The sequence below is a fragment of the Hemitrygon akajei genome, chromosome 11 (genome assembly GCF_048418815.1).
Source record: "Hemitrygon akajei chromosome 11, sHemAka1.3, whole genome shotgun sequence".
In the NCBI taxonomy this organism is placed as follows: Eukaryota; Metazoa; Chordata; class Chondrichthyes; order Myliobatiformes; family Dasyatidae; genus Hemitrygon; species Hemitrygon akajei.
In genome coordinates, this window is record NC_133134.1 from 55744517 (window position 1) to 55760638 (window position 16122).

General features: G+C 40.0%; 1 protein-coding gene across 1 annotated transcript in view; it reads right to left on the reverse strand.

The window, feature by feature from the left end:
• usp31 (ubiquitin specific peptidase 31) overlaps window positions 1-16122 on the reverse strand; it is a 135377-nt gene that overhangs the window by 21068 nt on the left and 98187 nt on the right. The window contains exons 8-14 of the mRNA XM_073060894.1: window positions 12059-12239; window positions 8757-8868; window positions 7374-7471; window positions 4503-4580; window positions 3637-3766; window positions 3281-3400; window positions 2768-2993 (exon numbers count right to left, since the gene is read on the reverse strand). Of these exons, the coding sequence (XP_072916995.1) occupies window positions 2768-2993; window positions 3281-3400; window positions 3637-3766; window positions 4503-4580; window positions 7374-7471; window positions 8757-8868; window positions 12059-12239 (945 nt within the window). The remainder of the gene's footprint in view (window positions 1-2767; window positions 2994-3280; window positions 3401-3636; window positions 3767-4502; window positions 4581-7373; window positions 7472-8756; window positions 8869-12058; window positions 12240-16122) is intronic.

The window sequence follows — 16122 nt, forward strand, 5'->3', positions numbered from 1 at the left end:
CTGTCGTTGGAGTATTGTGTCCAGTTCTCGTTACCCCATTACAGGAAGGATGTATCAGATTTGGAGAAAGTACAAAGAAGGTTCAACAGGATGCTGCTCAGATTACAGTGTATTAGCAATAAGATCTGATAGGCTTGACTCATTTTCTCTGGCTCGCAAGAGGCTGAGAGGAGACCTTAGTAGTTTATAAAACTATGAGAAGCATAGATAAGGTATATACAGTCTCATTTACAGGATAAAAATGACAAATACCAGAGGTAGCTTTAAGGTGATAAAGATAAAGCTGAAGGGAATCATGCAAGGGAATTTTTATTTTACACAGAGTGGCAGGTGCCTGGAAATAGCTGGTATAGATACTTATGTGATAGATACTTGCTTGTATCTCATGTTTGCTAAGCTTGCTTTCTAAATAGCAGTTGCCATTTGAAAGGTTACAGTCATAAGTAAACTTTAGTTAACTTCGGGTCGTAAATGGAAGTCAGTCTTCAGTTCTTAATGTAAATGGCAAAAAAAGCACACTTTATAGAACAACTTTGCAAATAAACTCTGTACTCTGAAGACGCTATCTGTAAAGAGTCACAGTACCTGCTTTATTGTTGCTCAAGAGTAGAGTACAAGACAAAGGGTTGTTTAATTTGAGTTGCTTCAAGCAGATAAACTGTTTAGTTCAAAGAAGCTTGCAGAACCAGATGGATAATATAACTCAGCATACCAATAATTTGTGTTTATAATTGGAAAGTTTTATGTCCTCAAAAGTTAGCTTTACAGTATTAATGCAGCCAGCTAAGATCAATGTCTCCAAAAATGCTTTTAGACTGTGTTCAAAGGATAGCTGAGGAAATATCACATGCATATGAAGTCACCCTAGTAGCTGGAAAGAGTATAAATATAGAGAGCGGTTAAGGCTTATTAGGAATGGAGTAAAGAACATCAAGAAGCATGGAAGAACTAGAATCCATTCCTCCAGCATTGGTTTGTGATAGACAACTTGTTTGTCTGCATCTTTGGTACATCTTTTTAGTTTATAGGAATTATACATGTGTTTTGGAAATCCTTTATCCTTTTATGTTTGAGAAATACTGTTCTGGAAGTGGTTTGTGTTTTAGAAATGGTTTGTAATTTAGAAATATTAAGATAGAAATGCACTAAGTTTTAAATGTGTTTTAAGAGTTTTGTGTGAATATAAAAATGTATCACTGCAAATAAGTGAATAATGCTTTAACCTACTTCGTTAGCTGTAAGTATCTTCACCTTGGTAGGAGAGTGGAGCCACCACTAGAATAGTGGGTATTAGCAGCTAAACTCACTGAGGAGAATAAACAAGGAATTAAACTAGTCTTTAAAGATTGGGTAGTTCTCCCTTTAGTGAAAGTAATCATGGCTATTTATATCCAATTGGTCTTATAGTTTTCGTTTGAGGTTACAACTTCGCGATCAGCAAACCCAATACCATCACAGCTGGTGGTAGAAGCAGACATGATAGTGGCATTCAGACATGAAGGCTATGATCACAGAGGCAGATGGAATTAATTTCATTTGATATTATGATCAGCAGACATTGTAGAATAAAGGGCCTACTCAACGTTCCATCACAACACCATATTAAAAATTCACCCAGGTTCACTCAAATTCTGTGACAGAAAGATACTGATCATCCTCATTCAATTAATTCTGGCATCAGAACTACAATAATCTGGTTAATTCTAAACTATCCTCTGAAACAGGGGTTCCCACCCTGCGGTCCACGGACCCCTCGATTAATGATAGGGGTTGGGAACCCCTGCCCTAAAAGAAATGTAGCAAGCCAGTCAGTTCACAGACAATTAAAGTTGCAATAAATTATCCAGCCAATCACCACCCTATCAGCCTACTCTCAATCATCAGCAAAGTAATGGAAGGGGTCATCAACAGAGCTATCATGCAGCACCTACTCAGCAATAACCTGCTTATGGATGCCCAGTTTGGGTTCCGTCAAGGCCACTCAGCTCCGGACCAAGGAGATAGATATCAGAGGTAAGATGAGAGTGATAGCCCTTGACAACAGGGCAGCATTTGACCAAGAATGGCATCAAGGTGCTCCAGCTAAAATGGAGTCAATGGGAATTAGGAGGAAAACTCTCCACTGGTTGGAATCATACCTGACACAAAGGAAGATGGTTGTGGTGTCTGGAGGTCAATCATTTTATCCTCAGAACATCACTGCAGGAGTCCCTCAGGGAAGTGCCTTAGTACCAAACATCTTCAACTGCTTCATCAATGACCTTCCTTCCGTCATAAGGTCAGAAGTGGGGACGTGTGCAGATGACTGCACAATGTTCTGTACCATTCTTGACTCCTCATAGTGAAGCAGTTCATACCCAAATGCAACAGAACCTAGACAATATTCAGCCTTGGGCCGACAAGTGGCAAGTAACTCACCATCCTGACTTGGAAACATATCCCCATTCCTTCATTGTCGCTGGGTCAAAATCATGGAATTCCCTCCCCAACAGCACTGTGGGTGTACCTAAACCTCAGGGTCTGCAGTGCTTTAAGAAAGCAGCTCACCACCTTCTCAAAGGCAACTAGGGATCGGCAATAAATGCTGGCTTAACTGGCAATGCCCACATCCTGTAAATGAATATATAAATTAACAAAATAAATAATTATTTTGTTTGCCAGTGATGCCCATCTCCCAAAATGAACATTCAAATCAGTCTCCAGCTAGAATGAGCCACAGAGATTTTGGTGGAACCAGCAATGAGCCACAGGTAGTCAGCAGCCTTACCAGTGTAATGGCCTCCTTGCATGGTGCCATGGTGATTGCACACTGCATACAGATCATAGAGGTAGTCTTCGGGATCCCTGCCAAGTCCATAGGGCCTTCTCCATGGTGACCAGTGCGAAGGAAGACTCCAACTGCTCTGACTGCGTTTCACTACATGTGGTGTCATGTCCAGGCCTGTGAGGGGGAACTTCACCAGGTTCTGCAGCTTGGTTCTTTTATCCCCCTCCTATTAGGTGGGAGACAAAGTTAAAGATCGTTTAAAAACAATATTCATTAAATACCTGCTAAATGCATTATAGTGGGAACAGGGTCAACTACTATATAGGGTCAAAATAGTGTATCACAGAGACAATTTCCACAAAATTCTGGCCAAACTTCAAAGTTAAAACCATAATCTATGCCCAAGCTGCTTCATTCCAGGAAGCACAGATGTCCCTCAACTGCTCTGGTAGCCTAGATTAAATCAGAAGCCCCGTGCTTTACTCCCCACACATACCCCTTTAAAGAACTCACCTGCTTAAAGCGTTTCAAATGGATGATAAGCACATCAGGAAGTGTCCACAAACTCAGCTTGATGCTGCCCTGCTGGAGCTGCTTACAATGCGGGCAGCGCCAGGCATCATCTGGTGCCAGCTGTCAAAACAATTAAAAAAAGCTGATCAGAAAGCAATGCAACACTCAAATGAAGAATTTGAAGTTACGAGAGGAGCTGAGAAACGCTCACAAGTATTCACCAAAAGACTGCTAGAACTTCAAGCATTCTTATACACATGTACATTAACACCCAAACATTTAACTTGAGGTCACCCAAGTCGAAGTCCTTTGTTGGAACTGGTTCTTCCTACCCCTCCCTCCCCAATTGTGTTTACCTGTTCTTCTTTGGTGTAGAGATGAAAACACTGAGATAAGGTGTAGGTCTGAGGCTGCTGATGAAGCTGCTGTTGTTGGCGAACGCTTTCAGAGTCTGGAACATACTCATCTTCAGCATTACCAAATAAGCTGTGAACCAAACAAGACCATTATAAAAGTTGGAATCAGAACCATCAATAAAGCAAAGCATTTTTATTGCACACCATTCTTAAATCCTTTGGAATGCTCTCTTTTCCATCCCTCAGCAACAACCACCCAATTATCTCTCAAAAGCCTGTGGAGCCTTGAAATTATATGGCATAGCCTCACTGAGAACATAACTGAATCAGGGTATTCTCCAATAATGCACAACCACCCATGGGTAAAGTTGCCTTTCATTTCAATTTATGCATCCCTTTGTTTGCATTCTAACTTCCTTCATTAACTTAACCAATTAACTTTATCACAGCTTATTCCTATAGGAACAGAGGGTAGAAAGTAATGTATATTTAAATTAAACATTACTTTCTGCCCTCAAACTTAAAATTTTGTTTCTTCTTTACCCAGTGTGATGAAAGGTCCTCAAAATGAAACATTAACTATCTCCTTCCAAAGATGGTACCCAACCTGCTGAATCTGTGTTTGATTCAGATTTCTAGTACTTGCAGTTTTATTTTCAGTACCTTTCTACTCAGGTTATTATGTAGGCACTTCATTATCATTCTGACAGCAGTCATACTGTCATAAAATCCATTCTTTACACCCTCCCCACACCCAACGACAATGAAATTAAACAACCCCAAAACCTGTTCTAGCCCCAAGCATTAGTGAAAGTTCCCAGCCCGAGCACACAGTAGGTTACAAGTGAAGAAAAAAAACTGCTTACTACTCTTTTGTGTCTTTGTCCCACTCCACAATGATCTTAATATGCTGGGGTCCACCAGGTCTACAGGCTTTCCATGCTCTGAAACAGAACATCCAGTGCAAGTGACTTCAAGATGCAAACACTTTTAGGATTGACGGCTGCCTCAGGTGGCTGCAGAGAATCTAAAAGATCAGTTAATTTAAGTCTCTGTGCTGCCAGGGTGCTAGGGCCATTGTAATACTGGGCTCACAAATTAATTCCAAACAATTATTGGAATTTGGAAAATGTGTAGCTTGGGTGGTTGATTGTTGGGTTGAGTTGTTCTCAGATCTTGGCAATTTACTTGTAAATGTTTTGTCACCGTACAAAGAGACATCAGCATGCTGTTAATTGTGATGTGTCCTCTGAATGCTTGGTCTTTATATACTTATCCATCAGCTGATTGGTCATCATTATGGAAATAGTATGATATGGGGAGGAAATCTTATTGCTGATTAACGATATGTGGCGAACTTCATGTGTTGTGGTCTGGAATTTTGCACGCATTGGATTATATTGGAGAATAAAGTTGCATTGTTTGCTGTGTAACCAAAACCATATAACCAGCCTTATATTTACTATGTATCCAACTTATTAGCCAGAATGTAATCTCTGTATTGTCTCTGTACTATTGAACACATCAGTGCCTTGAGAATGTAGCTAACAGTGAAAGTAAGCTCAGTGCCTTAAGAATGTAGCTAACAGTGAAAGTAAGCATGTAGAGATAACGGTGGTAGACAGGATCGTGGAGTGGTGTGATGGTATGGGGACCAGTCAAGGCCGGGAAGGGGGACACGTGTTCCAAGGAGTAGACTAGAGCAAGTATGGGCTACTGAGCAGAAATATTGGTGGCAAATCAAGAAGCTAATGTGCTGGTGATAAGCGTTGCAAACGGATAGGGTATGCTAATGTAACTGAGATAGGAGACGAGGGTATGCTAATGAAACTAAGATAAGAAATTACTATAAAGAATACTGTGAACTAGGCTCGGCGGACAATTAGTGACACGCTCATTAATTGTCTCAGCTTTTGTTTGCAAATAAAGGCTTAAACTTCTCAAAGAATCTTCTGCGTCTCCTGGTTATTTCAAGAAACCATGACACTTACAAATAGGATTGAGGTCTACGTGTTTGTTTACAAATTAAACTTAATAGCACGCTTTACAACAGCTATAAGGAACACCAATGAGCTCAACTGTCTCCGGGTTCATAGCACAGGCTGTCATGCAAAAGTTAGAAAGGACGGTGTTGCCAGTTATAACCCCTAAAATTGGGGGTTTTTTAAACATTGATGATACTTTTTGTCATAGTAAAACACAGCAAAATTGAAAGAACTTGTAAATTAATCAACGATGTGTTTGACGATATTAAGTCCACAATGGAAACAAACTGAGGAGAAACTAGCATTTTTGGACATGTTTTTGTCAGTAGAAACATGGGTGGCACTTTGGAAACGTGTTTATCATAAGAGAACACACACAGACCAGATCCTAAATTATCACAGCAAGCATCCAAATGCACACTAGAAACGCTGCATCAAAACTTTGTTTTGAAGAGCAGAGGCACTGCAGCACGGCAAAACTAAAGAATAAAGAGGAGAAACATCTCTTTAAAGTATTCGCATGAAATGGATACCCACGGAACTTCATACGAAAATGCCGACAAAGTCGACAACTCACCAAGAAGCAACCAGGCAGTCCTTCCAAACATCCGAAACATTTCAGAAATGACAAGCCAACTGCTCCAAGAACATAGAATTTTGGTTGCTCATGTGCCAACAGCAACGTTGAGAGTACTTTGCAGACCAAAAGAACAAACCATGCTATTGGACAAGACCAATGTCGTCTACAAAATCTAATGCGGGGACTGCAGTAAATATTATGTTGGCCAAACTGAGAGGAAACTATCCATAAGGATCCATGAACATCAACTGGCTGTCAAGCAACCTGACCAGCTCTACCCACGAAGATCAAGGGGGGCAAAAATCAGACTACGCATCAGTGCAAGTCATGGCACAAGCAAAAAACATACAAGAAAATCCCCAGAAGCATGGCTTTCCACAAACAATTCTGTAAACAAACACGTACACCTCAATCCTATTTGAGCGAATTCACAACACATGAAGTTCTTCACTTAAACAGCAACAAGATTTCCTCCCCACATCACAAGTGAGTTTCCAAAATTATGACATCAGCTGATTGATAAGGATATAAAGGCTACAAATTCAGAGGACCAAAATTAACAGTGTGCTGATGTCTCCTCGTATGGTGATGAATTGCCATGGTCAGAGAACAACTCAAACCAACCAAATCCCGATTCTGCAATGGAGAAAAGGTTATATTTTCAGAATAGGAAATCAAAGTCACTAGAGAGATCTTAGCTTGCATGGATATAGCACATCTTAAACACTTGTAAAATCTCCTGGCTCTCAAGACCCCTGACAATACTGATGTTCTTGCAGAATCAGCCACATTAGTAACCCAGACACTAATCAATACTGGCTAAATTTGAAGAGTATGGATGAGCATGTGATAATATACAAAAATGTCTTCTTATAGAGTACTATGTGTCAGAGCAAGATTTTTTCCCTACTGACGTTGTATAATTTAAAAAGGTCAGATTAAAAAGCCTAGACATTTGCTAACATGATAAAAAGCAGTCATTCCCACTCCAATTACAGGCTGCATAATGAACATTTAACTACACACTGAATGATACCCATTCTTTGTAATTCCTTCCCACAGAGGTGAATATTACCACAAGCAATCATTTCCAGAGCAATGCTCTATATGCTCTGATACCAGGGTCATGTGCAGCATCTAATGTAAAAATGGAAGGTTCAGCGAGGAAATACCTTTCTGCTGCTGACTGGCATAAGGGATAATCTTCCTGGGGAGAAAGGTAACACTTCCCCACACCACCTCCGAGCACTCGTAGACTAAAGGGAGCAACCTGGAATAGAGGTAAACAAAACATAAAAACATGAACAGATCCAACCGACACCACTTTCAACACATGACAGTAAGGAGTCAGTAAAACATCAGTCACCATGTCAATACCAAAGCATTATTCCACTTTAAACTTCCCCTTCCGTTTTGTTTTGGTCACTGCAATTTTCTGTCCCTTTATTTGCAATCCTTAATACTCGCACATTTTTCTCAAACTGAAGCTAAAAAGCTTTTTGAGCTCATGTATCCAGAATCCATGGCAACATATCTGCTGATGAACACTTGATACAGTTCTCTCCATTGCTCATTCTCTCTGTCCGAAGAACTTCTTGACAGCCTTATATCTGATATTCACCAGTTTGAGCTTTTTGCCTCCTTAAACTACTTGCAACAGGTCAGTATGATCAAATATTATTTACATTCACTATTTACAGTCATATAAAATTCTGTGCACTCTGCTCATTCATACTCTAAGAAGGCTGAAAGTCTTAGATTTTTCAGCCTTTCCTCACAATTGTCTTCTGTTGCTAATCTGTCTCAAATCTCCAAGGTTTAGGTTGATACTATGGGGAAGAAGGAAGAACCTTACTTAAAACAGCTGCATTTAAACACAATAGTTAGCATTTCTCCTTCCTAATTTTCCTATTTAATAACTATTGTTAGGATATCAGCCATATTTGTTTTGCCTCTAAGACAGCAAAAGCTACTGAAGAACATTTTCCATGGGTCAATACAGATGACAAGCACACAGCAAAATATAACCTTCAAAACTGCATTTCTCTGCCAATTATCTTCACTTGTGCTTACATAGAAAATTGGTGGAATACATCACTAAGTATTATGTGCTCTCATGCACTGGCACACATCAATCACTTCTATTGGCAGCAGATTGTAAACAAGCGTGCAATACCCAATGGGGTGTTTCAAACTGGGATTCACAAGGAGTCCCAGAGCTCATTAACTTTCTGTCAAACGCAACACAACTTTACATCTGCCCTGTATATTTCTGCTTATTTAACAGCACACATTTATTTTGTTGTGTAGCTGTAGAGATAATTTCTGCTATGTTTATGCCACCTAAGTTTTTGGGTAATTGTTAGGAAAGTAAGCATTAGTATTGGCAAGGAATTTTATAAGGAGGAAAACTTGATTGGAAGTTGGGACTGTTTCAGCATTTACTCTCTTCATCTAACTAAAGCAAAACATAGATTAGTTAAGCAAAATCAATGTGAGATTGCATTCCTTTAAGCAGCGACTCACTATCACAGCCAGCCAGCAGATGCCCTCACCTCAGTGAACATCCCTGGCCTAAAGAGATGACGCATCTTCTCCAAAATGGCTTTCTGCAGTCCTTCCCATGTTATTTTATGATCCAGGTAGAGTACAAAGGGGTGACCAAACCTAAAAAACAGATGTCAATTTTAATTAAAAAGAAAAAAATTAAAAAGGAATTCAGATATTTAATTATGAAGCATGAATGATTGAGTGAATTTATAGTATGACATTTTAACTCTCAATTTTTATTTTTCAAGCTCCAAACTCATTTTCCAAATTCAATTCCAAGCTCATTGAGCTCTAAGACCTGGGCTTCTGTAACAGCCCCCTTTGCAAATGGATACTCAACTTCCAATTAGTGAGGGCAGATAACACCTCCTTGCTGACGGTCACCAAATGTGACCCCACCCCCCCCCCAGGTTGCATGCTTACCCCCTTGCTATACTTTCTACGCACACAACTATGTGGCTCAGCACAGCTCCAATGCCATCTTCAAATTCACCAATGACACACTGCTAATGGACAAATTACAAATGGCTAGAATCAGCTTACCAAAGTGGGATAGGTCACCTGGTTGAGTGGTGCTGCAAAAACAACCTCTCTCCCAACTTCAGCAAAACTAAAGAGCTGATTACTGACTAGGGGAGACAGAGTGAACATGCTACAGTCTACATTGGGGAAATGGCAATGGAGAGTTAACAGCGTAAAATTCCTGAGCATTAGCAAACTGGATGACCTGTCCTGCACCCAGCACATAGATAAATCAAAAGGAAAACACACAGGAATCTTTACTTTCTTAGGATGTTAGGTTTATCATTGAACAATAATAAACTTCTACAGAGGTACAGTTGAAAATATCCTGACTGGGCATTTGACTGTCTGATATGGTCATTCAAATATGCAGGAATGTAATAATAACAAGAGAAATAAGAACAGGAGAAGGCCATCTGGCTTGTCGAGCTTGCTCTACCATTCAATAAGATCATGTCTGATCTGACCATGGACTCATTACCATCTACCTGCCTTTTCCCATAACCCTTAATTCCCCTACTATGCAAAAATCTAATAAACTATGAGTAATGGACTATGCCCACAGCGTCATAGGCACGGTCTCAACATCCAAAGATCCCCACCATCCAAGTCATGCCACCTCCTCACAGTTACCTCTAGATAGGAGGTACAGAAGCCTAAAGTCCTACACCACCAGGTTCAAGGATCACCACTTTCCTTCAACCATTCAAACCAACCAGCAAAACCCGAATTACTACAATTTAGCAATACTGGAATCATTTTCAACATTTTGCACTAAAATGGGACTGCTTTCATTGTTCCAATCATGTTTTCTTGTAAAAATGGTGTATTATTATGCTTTGTGTTTTCCTTCTGAATACTGCTTTTATATCATGTACCTATGACACTACTGCAAGTAAGCATTTCATCACACCCGTGCATACACATACTTGCACAAACGACAATAAACTCTACTTTGACTTATAATGTACTCAGTATTTAACTGGTCAATTGGATTAAATAAAGCAGTCAAGAGGTTGATTTAATTGACCATTCCAACAGAACTACAGAATAAGAATTCCAAATTCAAATGCAAGCTTATGTTCATGCAAAATGGATGCAGACATGCCACAGAAAAGTTGGCATTAGCTCATACTGCTCAGCCCATTGAAGGCAATAAGGTCCTCTAAACTTCTGCATTAGTTAATAACTGTAAAACTAACAAACAATTCAACATACTAACAAAAGGCCAGCTGATAAGAGATCTGAAAGGTTTAAATATAGTCATACATTAGCTACATTCAAATAAAATCCTTTTATTGATTACTTGTTCATTTATGTTTTATTTTATTTATTATTTTTTTCTCTCTGTGCTAGATTATGTATTGCATTGAACTGCTGCTGCTAGGTTAACAAATTTCACATCACATGCCGGTGATAATAAACCTGATTCTGATGGCAATGGTCCACTCTACCAAGCAAAGCAATCATAAATTATGGCACACCTATTGTTAATTCCAAACCAACTACTAGGTGGGTAGAAGTAACATCTGATAGAATATGACCCTCTAGCAATTTCATTTTAGCCAGGTCATGGGGCAACTTAACATAACAGAAAGATCTCTGTACATCCCAATCCCCCAACAAATTCTCACTAATAGATTGAGCCTTGAGATAAATTAGCCATTCATGAAGATTAAAATTTTATTGTTCCAAACAGCAGTGTGCATGAAAGATCAACAAGCCTTCACAATCCAAGAGCATTTGTCTACATATTAGACAAATATGAACAATCATTGAACTTTTGAAAAGGATTTGACAACAATACAAAAGATTACAGGAATACCATTAGATACGTGAACCAAAGTACACATTTTTCAAGTAACCCAAACACTTGGTATCTAAATTAAAGCTGCCTTCGGAGAGGCTTTTTGAGGCACTGAGTCTGGAGTTTTGAAGAATATGAAGTGACGTAATGAAACAAATAATCTAAGGTTTGACAGGATAAATGCTGTGAAGGAATTTAATCTTATGGAAGAATCTAGAAATACAAAGCATAATTTGGAATAAAGAACCTGGTGGCACGGTAGCATAGCTGTTAGCTCAACACTTTACAGTGCCAGCAATCAGGATTCAATTCCCACTCCTGTCTGCAAGGAGTTAGTACATTCTCCTCCTGAGTACGTGGGTTTTCTCCCACGTTCCAAAGACACATGGGTTAGGGTTAATAGTTTTAGGTATACTATGCTGGCACCAGTAATCAAGTTTTACTGAAATCAGAAAAGGGGGTGGTTAGGTGAAAGATCAGATGGTATTCTATGATATTCTATAGCAGGGCAGACTGGAGAAGCTATTGTCTACTTTTGCTGACAAGTTCTATTCCCATCAACTTTTGGTATGCATGGAACAAATGTGGAAGACTATTCTCTTCCCTTCTAAGATGAGGAAAACCCGGATCTAATACAACATGAACAGGATGAGGCTCATCCAGTTGAAAATGAAGCATTTAAAGTGCTTCTTTAAAACCATCTCAATTTGTGTGCGGTGACAGAATGATCTTGCACTTTAAACAAGTGATTCTGATCTTCCAACTGCTCATGACAGCAGTCCCCACTGTTCCTTACAACCAAAATGACATTTGCCATCATTTGTGTAATGTAGAAAAGAGGAGACACTCAGAAAAGAGCAGAAGTTAACTAGCCAGTCTGTAAAACAACCAAAGACATAAAAGAGGCAAAGAAATAAAATTCAGATGGCAAGTCCCCTTCTCAATAAACCTTGTAGCTTTTATACCTGAAATAATTACCTTTTACCCTGTTGTCCAGTACAGCATAGATTGCAGACCAGCAGTAGTGATTTCTCAGACCCTAAACCCTTACTGTATACGTGTTCCAGTTTGATCTGTTTCATTCCTCCTTGAGGGTACATTGTAGACCTGTGACCAGTGCTGAACTGGAGATTGTTCTGATTTATGTTTGTAAGCATCGCTGAAAACAAATACAGAAAAAGGATTAGAAGTGCACGCACAATTTTGTGCCCCTATCTGATAACTACTGAAGATAACTACGAATTGGAGATGAAGCACTAATCAATAGGACAGAAGCAAACTGTTCTAGCTAAGGCCCTCTTTTCTTGCCACACTCCCAATCATAGTACCTGCTGGGATGGGAAATGCTGTGGTGTGATACTTTTATTAAGGTCATATTAAAGGATATCATGGAAGTTTAGAAAAGATTTGGGGAACACAGGGGTGCACTGGACAAGCACTGCTGCCTTCAGAGCTCCAGTAACCCATGTTTGATACTGACATCAGGTGCTGCCCATATGGAAGTTGGGCACTCTCCCTATGACCAATTTGGTTTCCTTGCACCACCCCCAGCTCCAGTTCTCTCCCACATCCCAAAGATGAACGAGTTAATTCAACACTGTAAATTAGCCCTAGCACATACAGGACAATCAGAGGGGACACAATGGGATGGGGATGCAAGGGAAAAGTGCACATTAGTACTTGACATCTAATTGAAATGCACTGAGCCAAAGGGTCTGTCTCCATACTATGTGATTGTGGCTGTACAGAGTTTTACATGCCCAGGTTAAAAACTGTTGTACACACAGACACACACACAGAATGCTAGAGGAACTCCGTGGGTTAGGTAGCATATATGGACAGGAATAAACAGTCAACATTTCAGGCCAAAATCCTTCGTCAGAACTGGAAGGGGTGGGGAGAGAGAGTACAAGCTGGCAGGTAATAAGTGAAGCCAGGTGAAGGTGAATGTGGGATGAAGTGAGAAGCTTGGAGATGATAAATGGTAAAGGGTGAGAAGGAATCTGATAGGAGAGTGGACAATCAACAAAAAGAGAAGGAGGAGGGGCACCAGAGGGAGGTGATACACAAGTGAGAAGGGATGGAGATAAGAGGGCAGCCAAATGGAGAACAGAAAAAGAGAGAAGGTAGAGGGGGAAGAAATTACCAGCAGTTAGATAATTCAATATTCATGCCGTCAGGTTGCTGGCTATCCAAAGAGAAGAGCTCTTCCATCTGAGAGTGGCATTTTCATGACAGTAGAAGAGGCCATGGACCAGCATATCAGAAAGGAATGGGAAGTAGAATTAAAATGGCTGGCTACCTGGAAATCCTGCCTGTTGCAGCCTACAGCACGAAGGTACTCGATGAAATAATACACTGCTGAGACTAGACCGGGGGAGAGAAGGCAGCACCATGACACCGGATATAGTGGATGACTCCAATAGACTTGCCGGTGAAGTGTTACCTCAACTGGAAGGATTGTTTGAGGCACTGAATGATGGCAGGGGAGGAGGTGAATAGGCAGACGTAGCTCTTACCCTACTTGCAGGGATAAGTGCCAGGAGAGAGACTAGTGGGGAGGGACTAATGGAAAAGTGAGTCACAGAGCAAGTGATCCCTGTAGAAAGAGGAGAGTAGGAGGGGTGGTGAAGAAAGAGGGGGAAAGCTATGTAGTGGTAGGATCCCATTGAAGTTGGCAGAAGTTACACAGAAATGTGCTGAATTCAGAGAGCTACATTATGACAGGTGCAAATACAAGGATCTATTTTGAAAATACAACTAGCAGGGTGAATAAGCCAGTGGATATGGTTTGCTAGCACTTGATAATATTCAAAGTGAACATGATCAAAGTACATACATGTCATCAAATACAACAACAAAGATTCATATCACACTGAGGTGAGTACCACATGAAAAACCGCTATATAAAATAGACCTACAGAGACAGGTGCCTGTTTAAAAATACAAGAGTTTGTTTAAAGAATAGAAAAACAGTAGGACTGAATGGGTTACTAAAGTGCTACAAAGAACAGTAATGGGCCTTCAGCTATTTATAATGTATATTGATAAAAGAATATGGTATAATGCAAGTACGTTATTCATATAGATTTGGTGGGAAACAGTGACGATGCAAGGAGCACACGAAGAAATAAAATTGTATTAAAACACGAGCAAGAAAGTGTGACACAAGACTGCAGATGCTATAACCTGAAGCAAAAATAAAAACTGGTGGAGCAACTCAGCAGGTAAAGCATTACCTGTGGAGATGTTGATGATTTGGGTTGAACCCCTGCATTAGAACAGAGTAGATTGAAGAAGTAACTGTCATGGAGGAGAGGGGCACAGGATAAAACAGACCTGTAGGTGATACGTAGGCCAAGGTGACCAATAACAGGCAGATAGGATCAGGTGCAAAAGGACAGTGGTAAATTGGAAGACAGCTACAAAAGATCACCTGGAGCAGGAAAAACAGTCAAGGAACTGAGTTTCCATCTCTCGCTCTGAACCATCCCAGGTCATCCCACTGTTCCTTATCCAATAGCCCCATCTACCCAGCCACCTACAGTACCTATAAAAAGTATTCCACCCCCCCCCCCCAAGAATTTAGGTTTTACAACATTGAATCACAGTCGATTTAACTTGGGTTTTGTTGACATTGATCAACAGAAAAAAAGACCATGTCAAAGTGAAAACAAATCTCTACAAAGTGATCTAGATGAATTACAAATATAAAGCACATTTGATTGCACAAGAATTCACCCCTTTTAATATGACACACCAAATCATCATTGACCGTTTTAGAAGCCACATAATTAGTTAATTGGAGATCAACTGTGTGCAATCAAGGTGTTTCAATTGACTGTTGTAAAAATACACCTGTATCTGGAAGGTCCAACTGCTGGAGAGTCAGTATCCTGGCAAAAACTACACCATGAAGACAAAAGAACACTCCCAAGCAACTCCGCAAAAAGGTTATTGAAAAGCACAAGTCAGGAGATGGATACAAGAAATGTTCCAAGTCACTGAATATCCCTTGGATTACAGTAAAGTCAATCATCAAGAAATGGAAAGAATATGGCACAGCTGTAAATCTGCCTACAGCAGGATATCCTCAAAAACTGAGCAACCATGCAAGAATGGGTCTAGTGAAAGAGGCCACCAAGAGACCTACGACAACTGTGGAGTTACAAGATTCAGTGGCTGAGATGGGAGAGACTGCACTTACAACACCTGATGCCTGGGTGATTCACCAGTCACAGCTTTATAGGGGAATGACAAACAGAAAGCCACTGTTGAAAAAACTCTCAGGAAATCTCACCTAAAGTTTGCCAGAAGGCACGTGGGAGTCTCTGAAGTCAGCTGAAAGTAGGTTCAATTGTCTGATGAAACCAAAAATTAAGCTTTTAGGCCATCAGACTAAACACTTTTTGGCGCAAGTCAAACACAGCACATCATCAAAATCACACCATCCCTACCATGAAGCATGGTTGTGGCTGCATCATGCTGTGGGTATGCTTCATTGCAGCAGGCCCAGGAAGGCTTGTGAAGGTAGAGGGTAAAATTAATACAGAGAAATCCTGGAAGAAAACCTGATGCAGTCTGCAAAAGAACTGAAACTTGGGAGAAGATTTGTTTTCCAGCAAGACAATAACCCCAAGCTTAAAGCTAAAACTACACAGGAATGGTTTAAAAACAAAATTAATGTCCTGAAGTTGCCAAATCAGAGTCCAGACTTCAATCCAACTGAGAATTTGTGGCTGGACTTGAAAAGGGCTGTTCACTCACAATCTCAATGCAATCTGACAGAGTTTGAGCAGTTTTGTAAGGAAGGGGAAAAATTGCAGTATCCAGATGTGCAAAGCTGATAAAGACCTATCCACACAGACTGAAGGTTGTCATTGCTACTAAAGGTGTATCTATTAAATACTGACTTGAGTAATTATGCAATTATTTTGAGTTTAATGTAATAAATTTACAGACCAATACATAGAAATTTGTTTTCACTTTGACACAAAAGTCTTTTCTGTTGATTAGTGTCAAAAAAAAGCCAAATTAAATCC